The following is a 15,353-nucleotide window of genomic DNA, read 5'->3' as shown; positions in this document are numbered from 1 at the left end:
TCCTATGTCAAATCAAATGCGTATGGTGATCGGCTATGGCTACCCTTCACAGGGGAAAAGAAAAAACTACTGCCACTACCTGGTTAGTTTCCATATGGTTGTCAGCTTCATGTACCGTATGTGCTATTTGCAGGGCAGTTGCACACAATGGATACCTCTTCACACATCTAGTGATGCATTATTTGTAGATTTCACGCACAGTTTACCTTTCGAAAACTGAGTGAAGAGAGCGGAAAAGGAATCACCCTGAGTCACCCTATTCATCTAAATCATCTGATTGCATTGAAGATTTCTCCTTAAGCAACACGTGTTATCACGGCTCATCTTTTCTGTCTTGTGAAAGCTGTGTATTTCCAAAGCATCAGTTTTGAACAAGCTATGAAAAACATCCCTGTTTTTTTTCTTTGTCACAAGGCATTTTTCAGAGAATTCAATGACATTTTTGGGAGAATGTTTTCAGCCTATGAAGGAACACGTAATCATTCTGAAAAAAATAAAAATCGCCAGATGGATTGAGATAAATGATTTTCAATGGACAGTGACACTCTTCTGTTTGGCCAGAATTGTAGAGTAAACTTTCTCTGGCAACACATGCAGACACACCCACAGATCCCAAACAGCTGGGTAAATCTTGATCCCTGTCATGGTGACGACAGACATGCGGCTGAGGGCTTGTTGTTGTCCCAGTAAGGTGCTTCACCAGGGGGCAGAGACGGCTTACTTTTGTCTGTAACTTTTTTTCTTACATGAAAGTAATAATTAGCAGCTTTCTCATTTGCACTCTAACAAACATGCATCTCTGCCCCTCCTCCCTGTTGGCCCAACCTGTTAGAAGACACACAACTAATCATCCCAGAAGTAACACCTGATATTGAAAGAGGGAACTCACTAGAGGAGGGAGGAGGGAGGGGAGGGCAAAGCAGATAAAAAAAAATACTAGTTAAGTAATTACCCACAACTCACCTCGGCCTCCAACTGTCTTGGAATAGCTCAGGCTTGGCTGGCTGAACCAGCATGAGTCCTCACACTTCAACAGGTGTGGGAAGAAGAAAGAGGGAAAGGGAGTGAATGATGAAAAGAAAGGAGAAAAAAGGAGTCTGAGCACCTGTTTTGGACTCCCATGCCTTCCCTTTGCGGGCCAGGGCTTGCACTGCCCTGCCCAAGACAACACATTCATGTCTCACTGCCTGCTCAGCTATGTGAAGCAGTGCTGGGGTCATTTTTCAGGGTTTAGAGATAAACAGATATAGGGAAAAGGGCAAGAAGGACTTGTAATTATGGCTGGTAATTGCGGATGGTTAAGGTAGTGAATCAAAATCAACTGCAGGTCTACAGAAATGTTTTCACACTATGCAAACAGGGAGTAGAAAACCCTTATCACAAGCACTGCTACAGTGAATGGTTATTTTAGCTTTAGTGCCAGTTAAGCATTTGGCAGCTCCGAAAAAGATTTCACGATCAGCAGTTGGACATTTCAAAGAAACAGCAACGACTGAAAGGCGCCAAATCGTTTGTGTCCAAACTGCAGGTGTATCCATCAAAAAAGCTATTGTGTGCTCATCAGTGAAGTTTCCATGTGACCTTTTTTTTTTTTTTGGCAAAGTTTCTGGATTTTCATTGAATGATATGAAAAGTCTTAGCACTAAATAGAAAAAAAGAACAAAAATATGAATTTTTAAAATTCTATTGTTATTTAATAATTTTATGCAGAATTTCTTTATGTCAAATAAATTTCAAATACTACCTTGGATATAAAGAAAATATTTGCAGTGACATTTAGAATCAGGTCCAAATTTTAATACATTTTCAAACCAAATTAAAACAGAAAACATGTCCAGGTATAAAAATGGTTTGCAGCAATGATGAAATCTGAAGAAACTATAAAAAAAGTTTAAATATGAATTTGCATTTACTGCTTAAAATCAAGGCAATGGATGTCTTAACTCCCACAAAGCTGCTGTTTAGGACAAATTTTCCACCATTATAACAATCATGTTGCTTAAGGGACCAGACCTGACATACTGTATACACGTGGATGACCAAGTCTACTAAATGGTACAAAACCTAATGTGATGTGTCTTTAAGATTGCGTTTTCAAAGCTGATTCAGTTACTTTAAAGGATAAGTCCTATTGCATTAATGTTTTTTGTTATTTTGTTTATCTAATGTGCAGGAACGGGAGAAGCCACCATGAAGATCAGGTGCTGGTTTAACTATTTCAGAGTTATTCTAACATTATTCTCCACACCCACAACAAACAGCGCCTGGTCACCTGATCTGACCAGTTAAGCATGTCAGAGGTCCGGAGGATTCTTCAACCTCTTCTTAATGCCCCCCCCCCCTCAAATCTAACAACACACACACACACAGTAACAGCATGCCTACAGACCTCACTGAGGCTCATTAACCTCCTGGTGGTGGGGGTGGGGGTCAGGGGCATCAAAGTGGCAGGATCACTGCAGACTCACCCAGCTATCCTACCATGGGGGTCTGGAGCCGCAGCGTCTCACCCCCTAATGAGAGGCCATGACATGCACACATCCACACACACTTTGACCCCTCAGGACCAGCTGGAAAAGAGAGTCTGACATGCCTGTCGCCCCCCCCCCCCCCCCCAAACTCCACACATTCCAGCTACAGCAGTGGCTCGCAGTCACCACTGGCTCGCTTACGTCTCACCTACCAAATTTAACGTAATGCAGAGGGAGAACCTGAGGGAGGTTGGAGATGAGACAAAGAGGGTCCTTAAAGTCAGGAGCACACTATATTATTTAATGTGGAGCTGCAAATAGCTGTTAAATTCACTATCAAACTATCTGCCAATTATTTTCTCAATCATCTGATTAACTGTGTGGTCTGTGAAATATCAAGAGCATAATGAAAAATGTCATTTTTAAAGCCTTTCAGGCCTGTCTTCAAATTACTTGTTTGCTTGTCGAGCCAACAGCCAACCCAAATGTTATCATTTAAGACAAGGAGAAGCAGCAAGTCAAAAATGCTTGGCTGAAAATTGTCATTAAGAAGCACTGTAATTTATTTAAAATAGCTGTTGATTGATTTTTCCTTCTGCCAGTTAACCAACGATTCATTTAAACTCTAACTTAACGGCCACTGTTAACCCCAATTTGGCCATGACCGCTGAGGTTAACAGTGGAGAGTGAGACACTTTTCCTTACAGCTTAGTCTCAGTTTGAAGTGTCACAGTTAAAACAAAAATTGTGACGTTTACTTGACGAATCTGAAAGTGATCCTGTAGATTAAAGAGGTTAATGACAGAAATCTGAATGCAGCACGGCTGTCAACGACCTCAATCTGCACAAGTCAGTCGCTGAATGCGTTGTTGAAATGTGTTTCAGGCCTGAGATATTGACAGTGGCCAGTGAGCAGGAAGCTAAAAGTCCAGTGACTTCTTGCATCCAGATTCATTTTAGTTCCTGTGAGGTATCATAAACAAGAGACAGATAAAGAGACAGAAAGGAAAAGAAAACAAAAACACACCTTTCTGTCAATCAGCAGTGCTGATGGGAAGTGGCAAAGGCACTTAGAGGCATGTGGGAATGGGGAGGGGGTGAGTCAGGAGAGAGGAAAGAAAGGGAGGGAAGGAGGGAGGGGGGCTTTGGAATAGCTTTCTGCCAGAAAGGCAAGTGCAGCAGCAGCAGCGGGGTGAAGGAGGGGTGCAGGGTCGAGGGAAGAGGCACCTTGCAACAGCTGGTCTCAATTATCCGTGGAGGGGCTGCTGAGCGTACAGGAGCATGTATGTATGTGAGTGTGTGTGTGTGTGTGTGTGTGTGTGTGCACGTGCGTGCATGTGTCAGGTTGAGGCATCGCAGGGGGAGGGCTGAGACCACTGGCGCCAGGAGGGGAGCAACAGGTCAGGGAGGATGAAGATTATAAAAATACTAGCAGGCAGTTGGCCTTGGTCCTGCGCAGTGTGAGTGTGTGTGGTGGATATTCCTTGCCTGCCACAGTGCCACAGGATGTGGAAGAGTGTGTGTGTGTGTGTGTGTGTGTGTGCCCACGGTGCATCAGGGCGGTGTGTTTCTGCATACATCCTGTGAGATAACCTTCCTGGTTGAATAACAACAGCTCATCCCATGTTTTTACTAATCAAAGTTGTCTCAATAGTTGAGATTATTTAAATATATAACTACTAACTTAAAGCATAGTTATATCCCAGAAGTTACATTTTCAAAGAATATTTAGTGATTAATTAGAGTGTTTAACAGTAAAATAATGAAACAAATGAAATCCTTATTTTCCCTGTAGAACAAGTTCACTTTCTGCCACAGATCCACTAAACAAATGTTTTCTTTATTCTCATGTAAAGTACTTTATGTTATGCCAAATACATGTCCTATATTCTTGTTGTAAGGGATATATGTATCATAAACGAGTTATTATGATTTATGGTAATGGGCTATATAAATAAAATCTGACTTGACGTGACTTAATCTTGAAAGCTTTTCAACTGCTGTCTCAGCACCTGGGCCACAGCCATGGGACAAACATTAAATAGCTTGGGACAAATGAGTGTATAATGCCATCTAGTGTTCAACAAGTCTTATTACATGAGGACACAAATCAGAAAGATTTTAAGACACAATGTTTTCATCCCCTCTCAGCCCTCTGATTCAGTTTACATTATTAAATGTCTTGAAATGAAAATGTCAGTTGAAGTGCAAACACTCTTCTTATCTTTACTTGGGCTTTTGAGTGTTCATGCCATGCTACTTTCTATACTGAAAATTTATTGTATATTTTTTTTTACTTTAATACATTTATCTGACAGTTGTATTTACTTTTCTTTTCAGGTTATGATTTTACACACAAAACATCTGATCATCTTCGACCAAATGTTCCGATTTTGCATAGCAAAATTATTAGTTTTGATAGTACTTCAATTATATTTTTCTATTGCTTCTGTACTTTTATTTAACTGAAAGCTTGAACGCTGGAGTAATGAGTAATGAATAGTAATGAGTCCTGTGAAAAAGATTGATTTGTTCTCTACTTTGTATAGTGTAGTATGAGACTGTAAAGTCCCTGAATAATTCTTCCACTGGTCATTTTTTTTTTTAAAGGTGAGCAGATCTTGATGACCCATATGCCTATTTTTAACTTTAATTAGTAGCCAGCCTATCGCAGGGCTGACATATGGAGACAAACAACCAGTCACCCAAACATTCACACCTAACCTATGGGCAAATTAGAATAGGTGAAATCATCCACAAGCATAATCTAACTATTAAGGTGACTTTAGTTTCATGTCAAACAGGCAGTTTACGGTTTATGCTGACAACCACAACTCGTGGTTCTATGCCTCCACCAACCAGTCCAGTTGCAAGAAAAAATAAATAGTCATAACCTCCCCTCTGTTTCCGAGTTACAGTGTTGAACATTATGGTGTCACAGTGAAGTTGCTCTTTGACCTTTTAGATATAGAATGTTGTGATTTAATCATTTTATTAGACATGACAACTGTGCTATAATTAGAGTATGAATCCCTGAGTTATGGCAAAAAAGGGGTTTTGTGAGGTCATCCTGAGTCGAGGTGAACCTTTGTGCCAAATGTAAAGTTATTCCTTTAAAGGCGTTCCTGAGTTTTTGCATCGACAAGACAGGTATGGACTGACGGTCAGACTGACAACCTGAAAACATATCACCTCAAGTCATGGCTGTCATCAGTGAAGAGATTAAAATGCTATAAGGAGACAAAATCCAATTTCCTATACGGCAAAGTATTTTGTGGAACAATATTTAGGCTAAACTGTGGACATGATGCCCTCTGGTGTTCAACAGGTTTACCTACACAAAGACACAACAAGAGTTTTTTTTTTTTCAAACTTTTATCAACTCCTTTAAATAGAAATACCCTTGACAGGACCTCCTCAACCTACCTCTGGTAGGTTTCCCTTTACATTCTTTCACAACTATTTTTTTTAACAAGAGGACCACCAGCTATGAGGCAAGTTTGGTAAGGCTGCATCACATTTTTTGGTAAGAGGAAAACATTTTAAGTGGTATCCAAAATACCATTTAAAATGTTGCACATATCTCAAAGGTGAAGACAACAATGGGCAGGTTGTGCTACTTCCTGTAAGAACAATAAATCAAGTAGTATTGAACAATCAACCAAAAAAAAGCAAAATAAATATATTCGAGGTAAAATCAAATCAAATATCTAAATAATTCAAGTAAAAACCAATGCTCACTTTAAATATCAGAAACTGACGATGGTAACTTATGATAGCATTTTTGCTTTTGAAAGCTTGACAGTTTGAAAAAAAAAAAAAAAATTGAAATAATCTGAATAAAACAATGCCCTGAAACACATCAGCTGTATCTGAAAAAACACACTTCCCTGAAATATACAGTGTGCATGTTCTGTTTTTTAACTCACCATAATTTATTGTTCATAATTCAAATACATGATAGGCTACTGCTTAGCACATGGTATGAGACAATTCAACTTAAAAAATATGACCTATGTGGGTGTAAATGAGTATAAAATAAAATCCAGATTAAAATAGCAACCCAAAAAAAAAAAAAAAAAAAAAAAGATGTGTGTGCTAGATTGAAGACGGCTCCTTTTTTTGTAAAAACCCTGAATACAGGTCCTGAACATGTAATATGTGTTCTTTTTTGAAAACCTACCTTTTTTCATGTAAAAGCTGCTTAATTTTCAGCTCTGCTCATCAACACACTCACCTTGTAGAAAAATAAAATTTTCACTCAACACTCTCATCTACCACATGTGTAACGGAGGGGTATTTCCTCTCTTCCTCTCACTTAAAAAGTAAGCTGCGTTTTGGCTTTTTTCTGCCCGTTAACTCGAACACAGTTCACTTCTCTGGAGCCGCCATCTTCACCATCCTCGGTGTCATTGGTGTTCGACCAGCTGGCTTTCAGAGGGGTCAGCTCAGGTGCTATTATGTCTCCATCCTGTGTGTGTGATTAAAGACACAGCACATCTGTATCAACAAGGGCGGTGTAGAGTGTACACAGTGTTATGACTGATGCAGTAACTCCTAATCCTAACAAGTGATCCTGGTGCTGTGTAGAACAATTCTTCTTTTTCCAGCCCATTCAAATATTACCTAAAAATACCTAAACAATGCTGCAGATAAGAATACCCCTTTATTGTGATGGCCTCTTTCAGCAGGGCAAAAACTGTTCAGGAATGGTTTGAGGAACATGACATGACTTCAACAGATCACAATCCAATCGAGCATCTGTGCAATGAACTGGAAAATCAAGTCTGATCAATGGAGCCCCAACTCACAATTTACAGGACTTAAAAGGATCTGACACTAACATCTTGGTGCCTGATACCACATGACACCGTCAGAGGTCTTGTGGAGTCCATGCCTTGACAGGTCAGAGCTGTTTTGGCGCCACCTACACAATATTAGAGGTGTGACATGGTAGTTTAATGGTGTGGCTGATCAGTGTAAGTCCAGTATTCACTCTCTTTTATCCCTGAGGGAAATCTGTAGCTGCTAACTTCTCAACTTGCTGCTCTCCAGGTCGTGTACAGTGGGTCTTTAGAGCTGTGACACTTTTTGCACTATCACCACTGTGTTCTCATTACATTGCTCCACAGTGCTACTTGTGCTCTACATTTCTATTTTAAAAAGGGCTCTGTAGTCTGGGGTAGAGGCAAGGAGGTATCCCTTATTTAACAACCAACATTGCCACTGCATATTATTGTACAGTTCTTTACGCTGTAGCAGATAAATATTACCTGAGGCTTTGAGAAGTTCATGTCCATGCACCACTGGACAAAGTGCTTCTTGGCAGTTTCCAGACTTTTTTCATCTGTCTTCTTGCAGTAGACCCTGATCAGCTGCTCAGCAAAGTGCTCTGGAAGCAGTTTTGACACCTGACAAGAGGAGACAAGCATAGAGATTATATTGAGCCGTAAATTTGAAATAGAGGCAGTGACAAACAGATTCTCTGCATTTACAACAAGAGAAACACATGAGGAACATCCAGTCATTAAAAATATTGAAGTCACTCATGCAAATAAAGATTAAGGTTTGAATTCCATGGTGGTTCCGACCTGGTTCTTGCGTATCTGGATGGCTGTAGTTAGGTCATCTTTGCAGTAGAAACGCACATTGTTGATTGGGTTCTTTTCCTTCATCCCATAGTCCATAACAATGACCTATAGGAGAAGGGGAAGTTTTTGGTACAGTAGGTCACAAAGGGGACGGCAGTTACTTACAAATCAATTAATATAATCAACAAAACTAAAATTCACAATAAAAAGTAATTCCCTCTTCTGGAGCTAGGAGCAAGTGTAGTGTATGAGATTAAAAGTTAGATTACTTAGATTAAAAACTCACATTAACTACAAAGTCCTCTGGCTGCAGACTCGCATCCTGGGGGCCACTCTGAGGGGTGGACTCAGCCAAATCTACCTGCCAGCTGTGAATCATCTCCTTATTGAAGTGAGAGAGAGAGAGTGGAGGAGTCAAGATATGTTATTTCATCATCATCATCATCATCAGTGAGTTAACATGAGATTTGACTGTGGATTTGTATCACAGTGGTTAATTATGTCTTGTATAGGGCACTTAGGGTTGCCACAGCACACAGTATTTCCATGACAACAGTGCCAAACAACTAGTTTATTAATTGCCTTATTACTATTGTCATGGGCATTACACACCCTTAATTGTCAGCATTTTAAATTGCTAAACCTTTTTAGTAATTCAGCAATGTAACGCTGTTATTTGCTTATTTCAGCTTCTCAGCCTCTTTCTTTGTCAGGAAACTGAGGAAGTTCTAGGAAAATGTGTCATTTTTCACAACTAAATGATTTTAATCATTCACTGATGACTCAAAAAAGTCAACTAACTGTCTCCTTCATATACACAGCAAGACCAGTGTGCAATCACACCAAAAAAAAACAATATCTACCATTTACTATCTCCTACAGATAAGGCTGTTTTAAAGCTGAACCCCTGTGTCAACAGTTGAACAACATAAATGGGGCTCTGATATTTTCTTCCAATTTACAAGTCAAATTCAATGGGCAAAAATAATTATTCACCAAGCAGATGTGTATACAACCATGTAAAGACACAAGCGCACACCTGGGTGACCTTCAGTGGTTTGTCAGGCTGGGTTTGGCCCAGACACTTGTAGAGGCGTCGACAGGTGATGTTGCGTAGAATCTGCCTCGCTTCAGCCAGCTCCACGGAGGACGAGTGGAGTATTTGTTCAAACACGTGATCTAGAGGACAAACAGAAATCAGTAAATCATAATATATTCAAGAGAGACAAATACTCCCAATAAACAAGTAATTGTAAAGGTAAAAGTAGTGCAATGAAAGTGGTTATTCATGCAAAATATACAGTGGTCTCATTTGATGCATATTTTCCTATTCTTTTTCATAGCCGGACCGCTCCTTGACACAAACAGATGTCTTTATACATGTTTAATACTCCTGTGAGCCAATTGAAAACCACACTTTGATCCTACATTGTGCTGTTTTCACATGCTTTGCTGTAACTGCCAGCTTGATGAGGACCCACTACAGCTGGGCACAAGTAACCACAGTTTGAAAAATAGCAAACAGTGGCTGGGAGAATAATCAATTTGTGTTGCAGTGACAACAGACACAATTCAGCATGTTTTCAAAGACACCACAGGTCTTGTTTGGGTGCATTTACTCCTTGTTCTTCAATGACGACCAGAGGTATCTGCTGACCTGTCAGCTTGGTGTAGGCCTCCATGTCATCTATGGCTGTGGAGAGAGTGAAGATCCGCCCTCCCGAGCCTTCGATCTGGATGTGTTTATCTGCTTTTAAAAAGGCCTCTGTGATCCTGGATTAACACACCAAATGTATTATCTGTTTTGAGAACATGTTGCTGCATACCATACAAGAGAGACGCTCACGAAGCAAAGCAGACATCAGAGCAATTAGCTACTCACATGGTCTCTATGATGTTGCCCACTTTGTGCTGGTAGGCTCTTCTGTGGAGACAGTTCCTTGTGTGGAACATGTCATACAGATTGCCCACCTCCTGTTAAAAGAATCACCTGTGCTTTAGTCACAACTAACCATCTAAATGGATTGCTGTTTAAAAAGCTGATCAAAAAGCAGACGTAACAAAGTCATCACCTTGTCTCTAGTACAGATGTTCTTCTGCCCATCCACCTTACACACCCTGGCAAACTTAAGGAAGCGGCGATAGTCGAAGTTGTTCTGGATGCCCAGGTGGTAGCAGTCCCTAGGGGGACACAGAGTGAAGAAATATATGAAGAGATATGTCATTAAACTAAAAAGAAAAATAAGAATTTTCAATATATGATTTGGGACACTGTTTTGAAACAAACTAACAAATCAATAAGCCATACCTGGCAAAGTAGTCCCACTTATCCACATCGATGCCATTTCTTTTGTTGGCCACGATTTCATAGAGGAAGGACTTGTCTTCTGGACGGCCTTTATATTGCCACTATGGAAATGACAGACAATAGTGACATCAGAATCAGCCAAGTACATTGAAGCACATAATGAATTTGAATCCTGTGTCCAGGATTACCACATTATCTGAGGAAAATGAGACTTTGGAGAAACAATGGACAAGGAAAGCCATAAGCCATCCAGAGACAGCCAAATACCAAGCTTCCTGCCCACACAGGCATTACGTTAAGCCCCAACCCATAAATCTCTTGCTAGCTTGGTACTCTTACTTACTTGTTTCCTGGCTGACATTTCACTTGTACAATATATTTTTTAATCTTATATATATATATATATATATATATATATATATATATATATATATATATATATACACACACATACACACACACATATATATATATACACATATATACATATATATACACATACACACACACACACACTTTTTTACAAATTTATTTATTTTTCTGGATCAAATTCAATAAACTGAAAGTTTGAAAGTGATAAAAAAATAATTCTAAATCTGCCCTTTTAACTGGATCAGCACCAAAGTTGAATGGGTTCTTCCCTGGCAAATTGATTCAGTACTTTTAGAGTAACCATAATGACAAATACAAACAAACAGACCCGGGTGAAGAGAAGAGGAAGCCCTCTGCAACCATCATACAGGAACTCACTTATGTCCAAAATGCAGATTTAGTTCCTGAAATCCTAAAAAGGGTTTTTGGTTCCCAGGGAAAGTTCCTGCAGTTGAAACCCTAAATAATGTCATTGACAGATTTCACAGAGGCAGAAGTTACCTTCTTGCTTTGAGCTGCATTAGTGGCCAGTGGTCCAGCAATCTGCTCCTTAATAAAGTCCAGGTCCTCAGGTAGCACCAGGCCATGCTGCTCCAGCACTGGCTTCAAGCCGTTGTCATTAACCAGGTAGTCAAACATGGCTAAAGAGGCATTCTCGTGCTGCAATATACAAAGACTCATGGGAATGTGAATGGAAAATGAAAGCAAAATGACTCATTGCTCAAACAGAAAGAGCTTGCCAGCCAAAACGTGTCAGGGTATGAGCGTGAATGCTTGTCTTATCAGTCTATGGTCATAACTTATATAATGACTGTGTGCTTCAGTGGTGCTTATCATTCTGAACCCTGCAACCACTATCTTAAACATCAGCTGTCAAGTGGCATTATCTGCTCTGTGCAACAGCCTTGTGTTATGGTCATTTTAACTGTCAATAAAAAGCTTCTGTAAGACATGATGCTGTTTATTTTTGAGCAACACCACACCACACCATCCGGTAGAGCAGCTTTTACAGAACTAAAGACCTTTATGACTTTTAATTAAGAAACCAGTTCAACGGAAATATGACAAGAGGGCAAAGTGTAGCATTTAGGTAGATCTTCCCAGAAAAATAAGAGATCAACATCTATTGGACTCACAGATCATTTTGGTGAAAAGAAAGTCTTCAGGTCACAGTGAACTACATTCTATGGTAGATAAAAACACTCAAGCTTAAACAATACCCAGAGTGGGTGACTAAGAGATGGCTCAAGGCCATTTATTGTTCAAAAATAGCCAGCCCACAAGCTGTCTACTTTTTCCAGACAGCGGTCGTAGTTGGCCCGTGCCCATTTTTTCCCATGCACCAAATACAGTACATCCATCTTTTTGGAAATACATTTCTCAAACAGCCAGTCCTTTATTATAAGGACACTGGAATGGGGAAGCTTGTTAGTAAGTACTGAGATTTATGGGGGAAAAAAACTGAACTGAGATCCCCTTTTATACAATTGTTGTGAATCAAAGGTCGTTGATCTGCATATCCTTTGTTGCCAAATAGTCTTCTGAAGAATCATCAATAGAGGTTTGAAGCCACAGCAAAACAGGGCACCTCCACAACACATGGATTTTATTGGGAAGAGGAAATCACACAGGAGACTAGAGGAGGCTGCAGTTTGAAGAAAAAGAAAAGATGGATTTTGATAATTTCCCTTCGCAACTAATAACTTGGACGAAATGAACTAATGCTAGAACAATGTATAAAAAGTCTTTTTATTTTGGCTCACTGATTACACAGCGCTGTAGTACACTGGCTCTCTCTGTGGCTTTTGACTGAAGTGTTGTCTTAACGGAGCAACATGTCTTGTGTGTCTCCTTTATCTGCTGGTTCTGTTTGACACAGCACATCGCAAAAGACAAGAGAAGGATAAATCCCAGTTTCTTACCTTCCAGGTAATTTCCGGACGTGCCTTGGGGATGAACATCCCATCAAACATATGGGAAAATGGCCCATGTCCTGACAGGAGGGAATACACAGCGAAGCTGATTTCAATATGCATGAAAATGGCACTAAGTGACTTGTGTTCTATTCCGATCTGGAAAATATAAGATAACAAACATGATTTCACTTCCACTAAGGGGATCTCTCTACCACTCACCCAAGTCATGGCAGAGCCCAGCGATCTGCACACAAAGGATGTCTCTGCGAGAGATGAGGAGCTCCGGCTGCCTCTCGTTCAGAGCTTGAACAAGCCGTCCTGCCAGGTAACCCACCCTGTCCCAGCACACAACCAATCATTTCATACAAAAAATACAATGAAAATACCACAAAACATGACAAATAAATAATTGGATATATTAATTTATAATTTGATAATGTGTTTCAGACACACTACCTTTTTTTTTTTTTTACTGGTTACTGCTTTCAAGGAATCTTTGCAATGAATTAATTCAAACTAAATACTGTAAATACCACACCAATCCTTGTAGAAAGTATTGCCACATTTCCCATCATCACATTGCCAGCAATCTTTCTTCTAGTAGTGTGATGCACTTACGACAGTTGCTCTTGTGGCCCGGCCTGTTGAATGTCAAGATGTGCAACTATAGCCTTAGAAATTGCAGTGTAGGCAACTCCCAAATATAATTCCCTATCAAATGATTACTGAGTGATAATGCTGTATTTGGTATTAGTGAGTCACATTTAATTATACTTGTGTGTCAATTTGGTGACTTTGTGCCTGGCCTCGTCAATAAATGTGACGATATAACTTACTGTACTACACTGTATCTATGATTTTACTGCTTTATATGTGTATTTAACATAAACCCTGTATCTAACTGAGGACATACCCAATCGAGTGTTCAAAGCGGTTGTGGCACGCTCCGGGGAAAACAAAGTAGGTCCCTCCCAGCTGCTTGATGTTTCGCAGTCTCTGGAACTGAGGAGTGTCTATGATTTTGATGAGGAGTGGGTGTAACTCCACGTGGCCGTGGATGGGATCATTAAACACCTGGCAGAAGACAGGACAACAAACGGCTATGAAAACACAAAAAAGACTTATTTCACCATTCACAATCATAGCACCGTTTCAGCATAATCATAAAAACAAGACAGGCTTACAACAAGGCAGTTAGAAAGGCAGGTAAGACACTGGATAAAAGAGCGAGGAAAATTAGCTTCAATCTGAGCCCTGACATCAGAGCCTCAGTCAACTGGTCCTCAGCACTGACTCTGTATGTTAACTCTGAAACTGTATGTGAAGTTTCCTTGCTAAGGCGTGTCTGAAAGCCTGACTAAATTCACATGCAAGGACCTAGAAACTAGTCTTTCTTCATTCCACACCACACAATCCTCCTCTTTAACAGTCTTTTTCAGCTTTTAATCATTATTTGTTTTTTCTTGAGCTGTGGACTGAGAACAAAAAAAAAAAAAAAAAAAAAAAAAAAAAATGGGTGCAGAGAAAGAATTGCTCTTCTGTGATTTACACTACTTGCTGCTTATCTTACAAGTTCCTCTTCTTTGGTCTGACGTCTCTTTGTTATCTATCTAGCCTTGAAAGTGCAGCCCTGTGATGCAGCTGTTACCTTGCTTGCCTCTGCCTCTATGTGCCACAGCTTACTGAGGCTGTGCAGGATCTGCAGGCGGTCGCCAAGTTTCCTAGACGGGGTGACACAGGAAAACTGAAATCAAATGAGTGAAGGAGGTGAAGAGGCATCGAGGTATGAAACATCAAAGCAACCCACTTGAGAGGTTTATGTGGTGTTGCCACTAAATGCCACATCTTGGTTTAACACTCACTCTACACCAATCTTCTCCAGCTCAGCATCCTTGAGATACCTCAGCCCCACACCTGTTATGTTTTGTGCTGGATAACAGAGCAAACATATCAGTTTAGATGTTGCCACATGTCTCACACACACACACACACACAGATATGCACATCTGGTTAGCATAAATATTAAACAGCTCTCAGCTAATTGCATTTTGATTGAACAATGAGATGCAAAACCGTTCATACAAGGTATCAAACCCAAAACAAACCCCACCTCTAAATGTATTTTCCCACTCTACGAGACCTTCTCTTCGTAGATACTGACACGTTTCCTCCACTCCCCATCGCATGTAGTCCGAGTCCAGTGCCGGGACCACTGACACTCTCTTCTCCGGCGTTTTGAAGCTGTCACCGGGGCTGGAAACCGCGTCCAGCGGCCGCTTTCGGTTCTCCATGTTGATCTGACAAACAGGCGACTGTCCGGGTTGGTAGAGGAGCCGAGACCTGCAAAAAAACGAGGCCGATAACGTTTCCCCACGGCGACGGAAACAGCTGATCGGGTGGCTCTTCAGAGCAAATACTCTGGAGGGAGGTGAACGAAAAAAACCCGGGTTTTGTTTCTCCACTGGGTGCGTCAAGTTCAATCAAAACACAACTAGCCTTTCCGGCCACTGTTTTCAAAATAAAAGTCTTATAGAAACCCGATTGAAACCTTGTCGCAAACTTAGTGGCAAAACCACTGTCAAATTATTAAAGTACAGTTTTGGACTCAAAACTGAAAATCCTTCTTTTCTACTCACAAAAACGATCAAACTTTTGACTTCGATTGAGGAGCGCTCCAGAGATCTTTTGGTTGATG

At 40.4% G+C, this 15,353-nt stretch overlaps 1 protein-coding gene across 1 annotated transcript; it reads right to left on the bottom strand.

The window, feature by feature from the left end:
- Nucleotides 1-6,090: 6,090 nt before the first annotated feature.
- Nucleotides 6,091-15,119, bottom strand: LOC139620665 (deoxynucleoside triphosphate triphosphohydrolase SAMHD1-like). Its single transcript, XM_071476421.1, has 16 exons — nt 14,769-15,119; nt 14,521-14,587; nt 14,307-14,379; nt 13,572-13,732; nt 12,878-12,993; nt 12,665-12,735; nt 11,244-11,402; nt 10,371-10,471; nt 10,135-10,243; nt 9,945-10,036; nt 9,720-9,835; nt 9,102-9,241; nt 8,349-8,444; nt 8,063-8,167; nt 7,745-7,882; nt 6,091-6,942 (listed from the first exon to the last, which is right to left on the bottom strand). The coding sequence occupies exons 1-16, from the start codon at nt 14,947-14,949 to the stop codon at nt 6,790-6,792; spliced, it is 1,878 nt and encodes a 625-aa protein (XP_071332522.1). The 5' UTR covers nt 14,950-15,119; the 3' UTR covers nt 6,091-6,789.
- Between the last annotated feature and the right edge of the window lie 234 nt (nt 15,120-15,353).

This window comes from Trachinotus anak, unplaced genomic scaffold, assembly GCF_046630095.1.
Source record: "Trachinotus anak isolate AG129_WGS33_773 ecotype Australia unplaced genomic scaffold, CSIRO_AGI_Tana_v1 ptg000004l, whole genome shotgun sequence".
In the NCBI taxonomy this organism is placed as follows: Eukaryota; Metazoa; Chordata; class Actinopteri; order Carangiformes; family Carangidae; genus Trachinotus; species Trachinotus anak.
The sequence above is the reverse complement of the archived record's forward strand: the minus strand, read 5'-3'. Positions and strand labels throughout refer to the sequence as shown.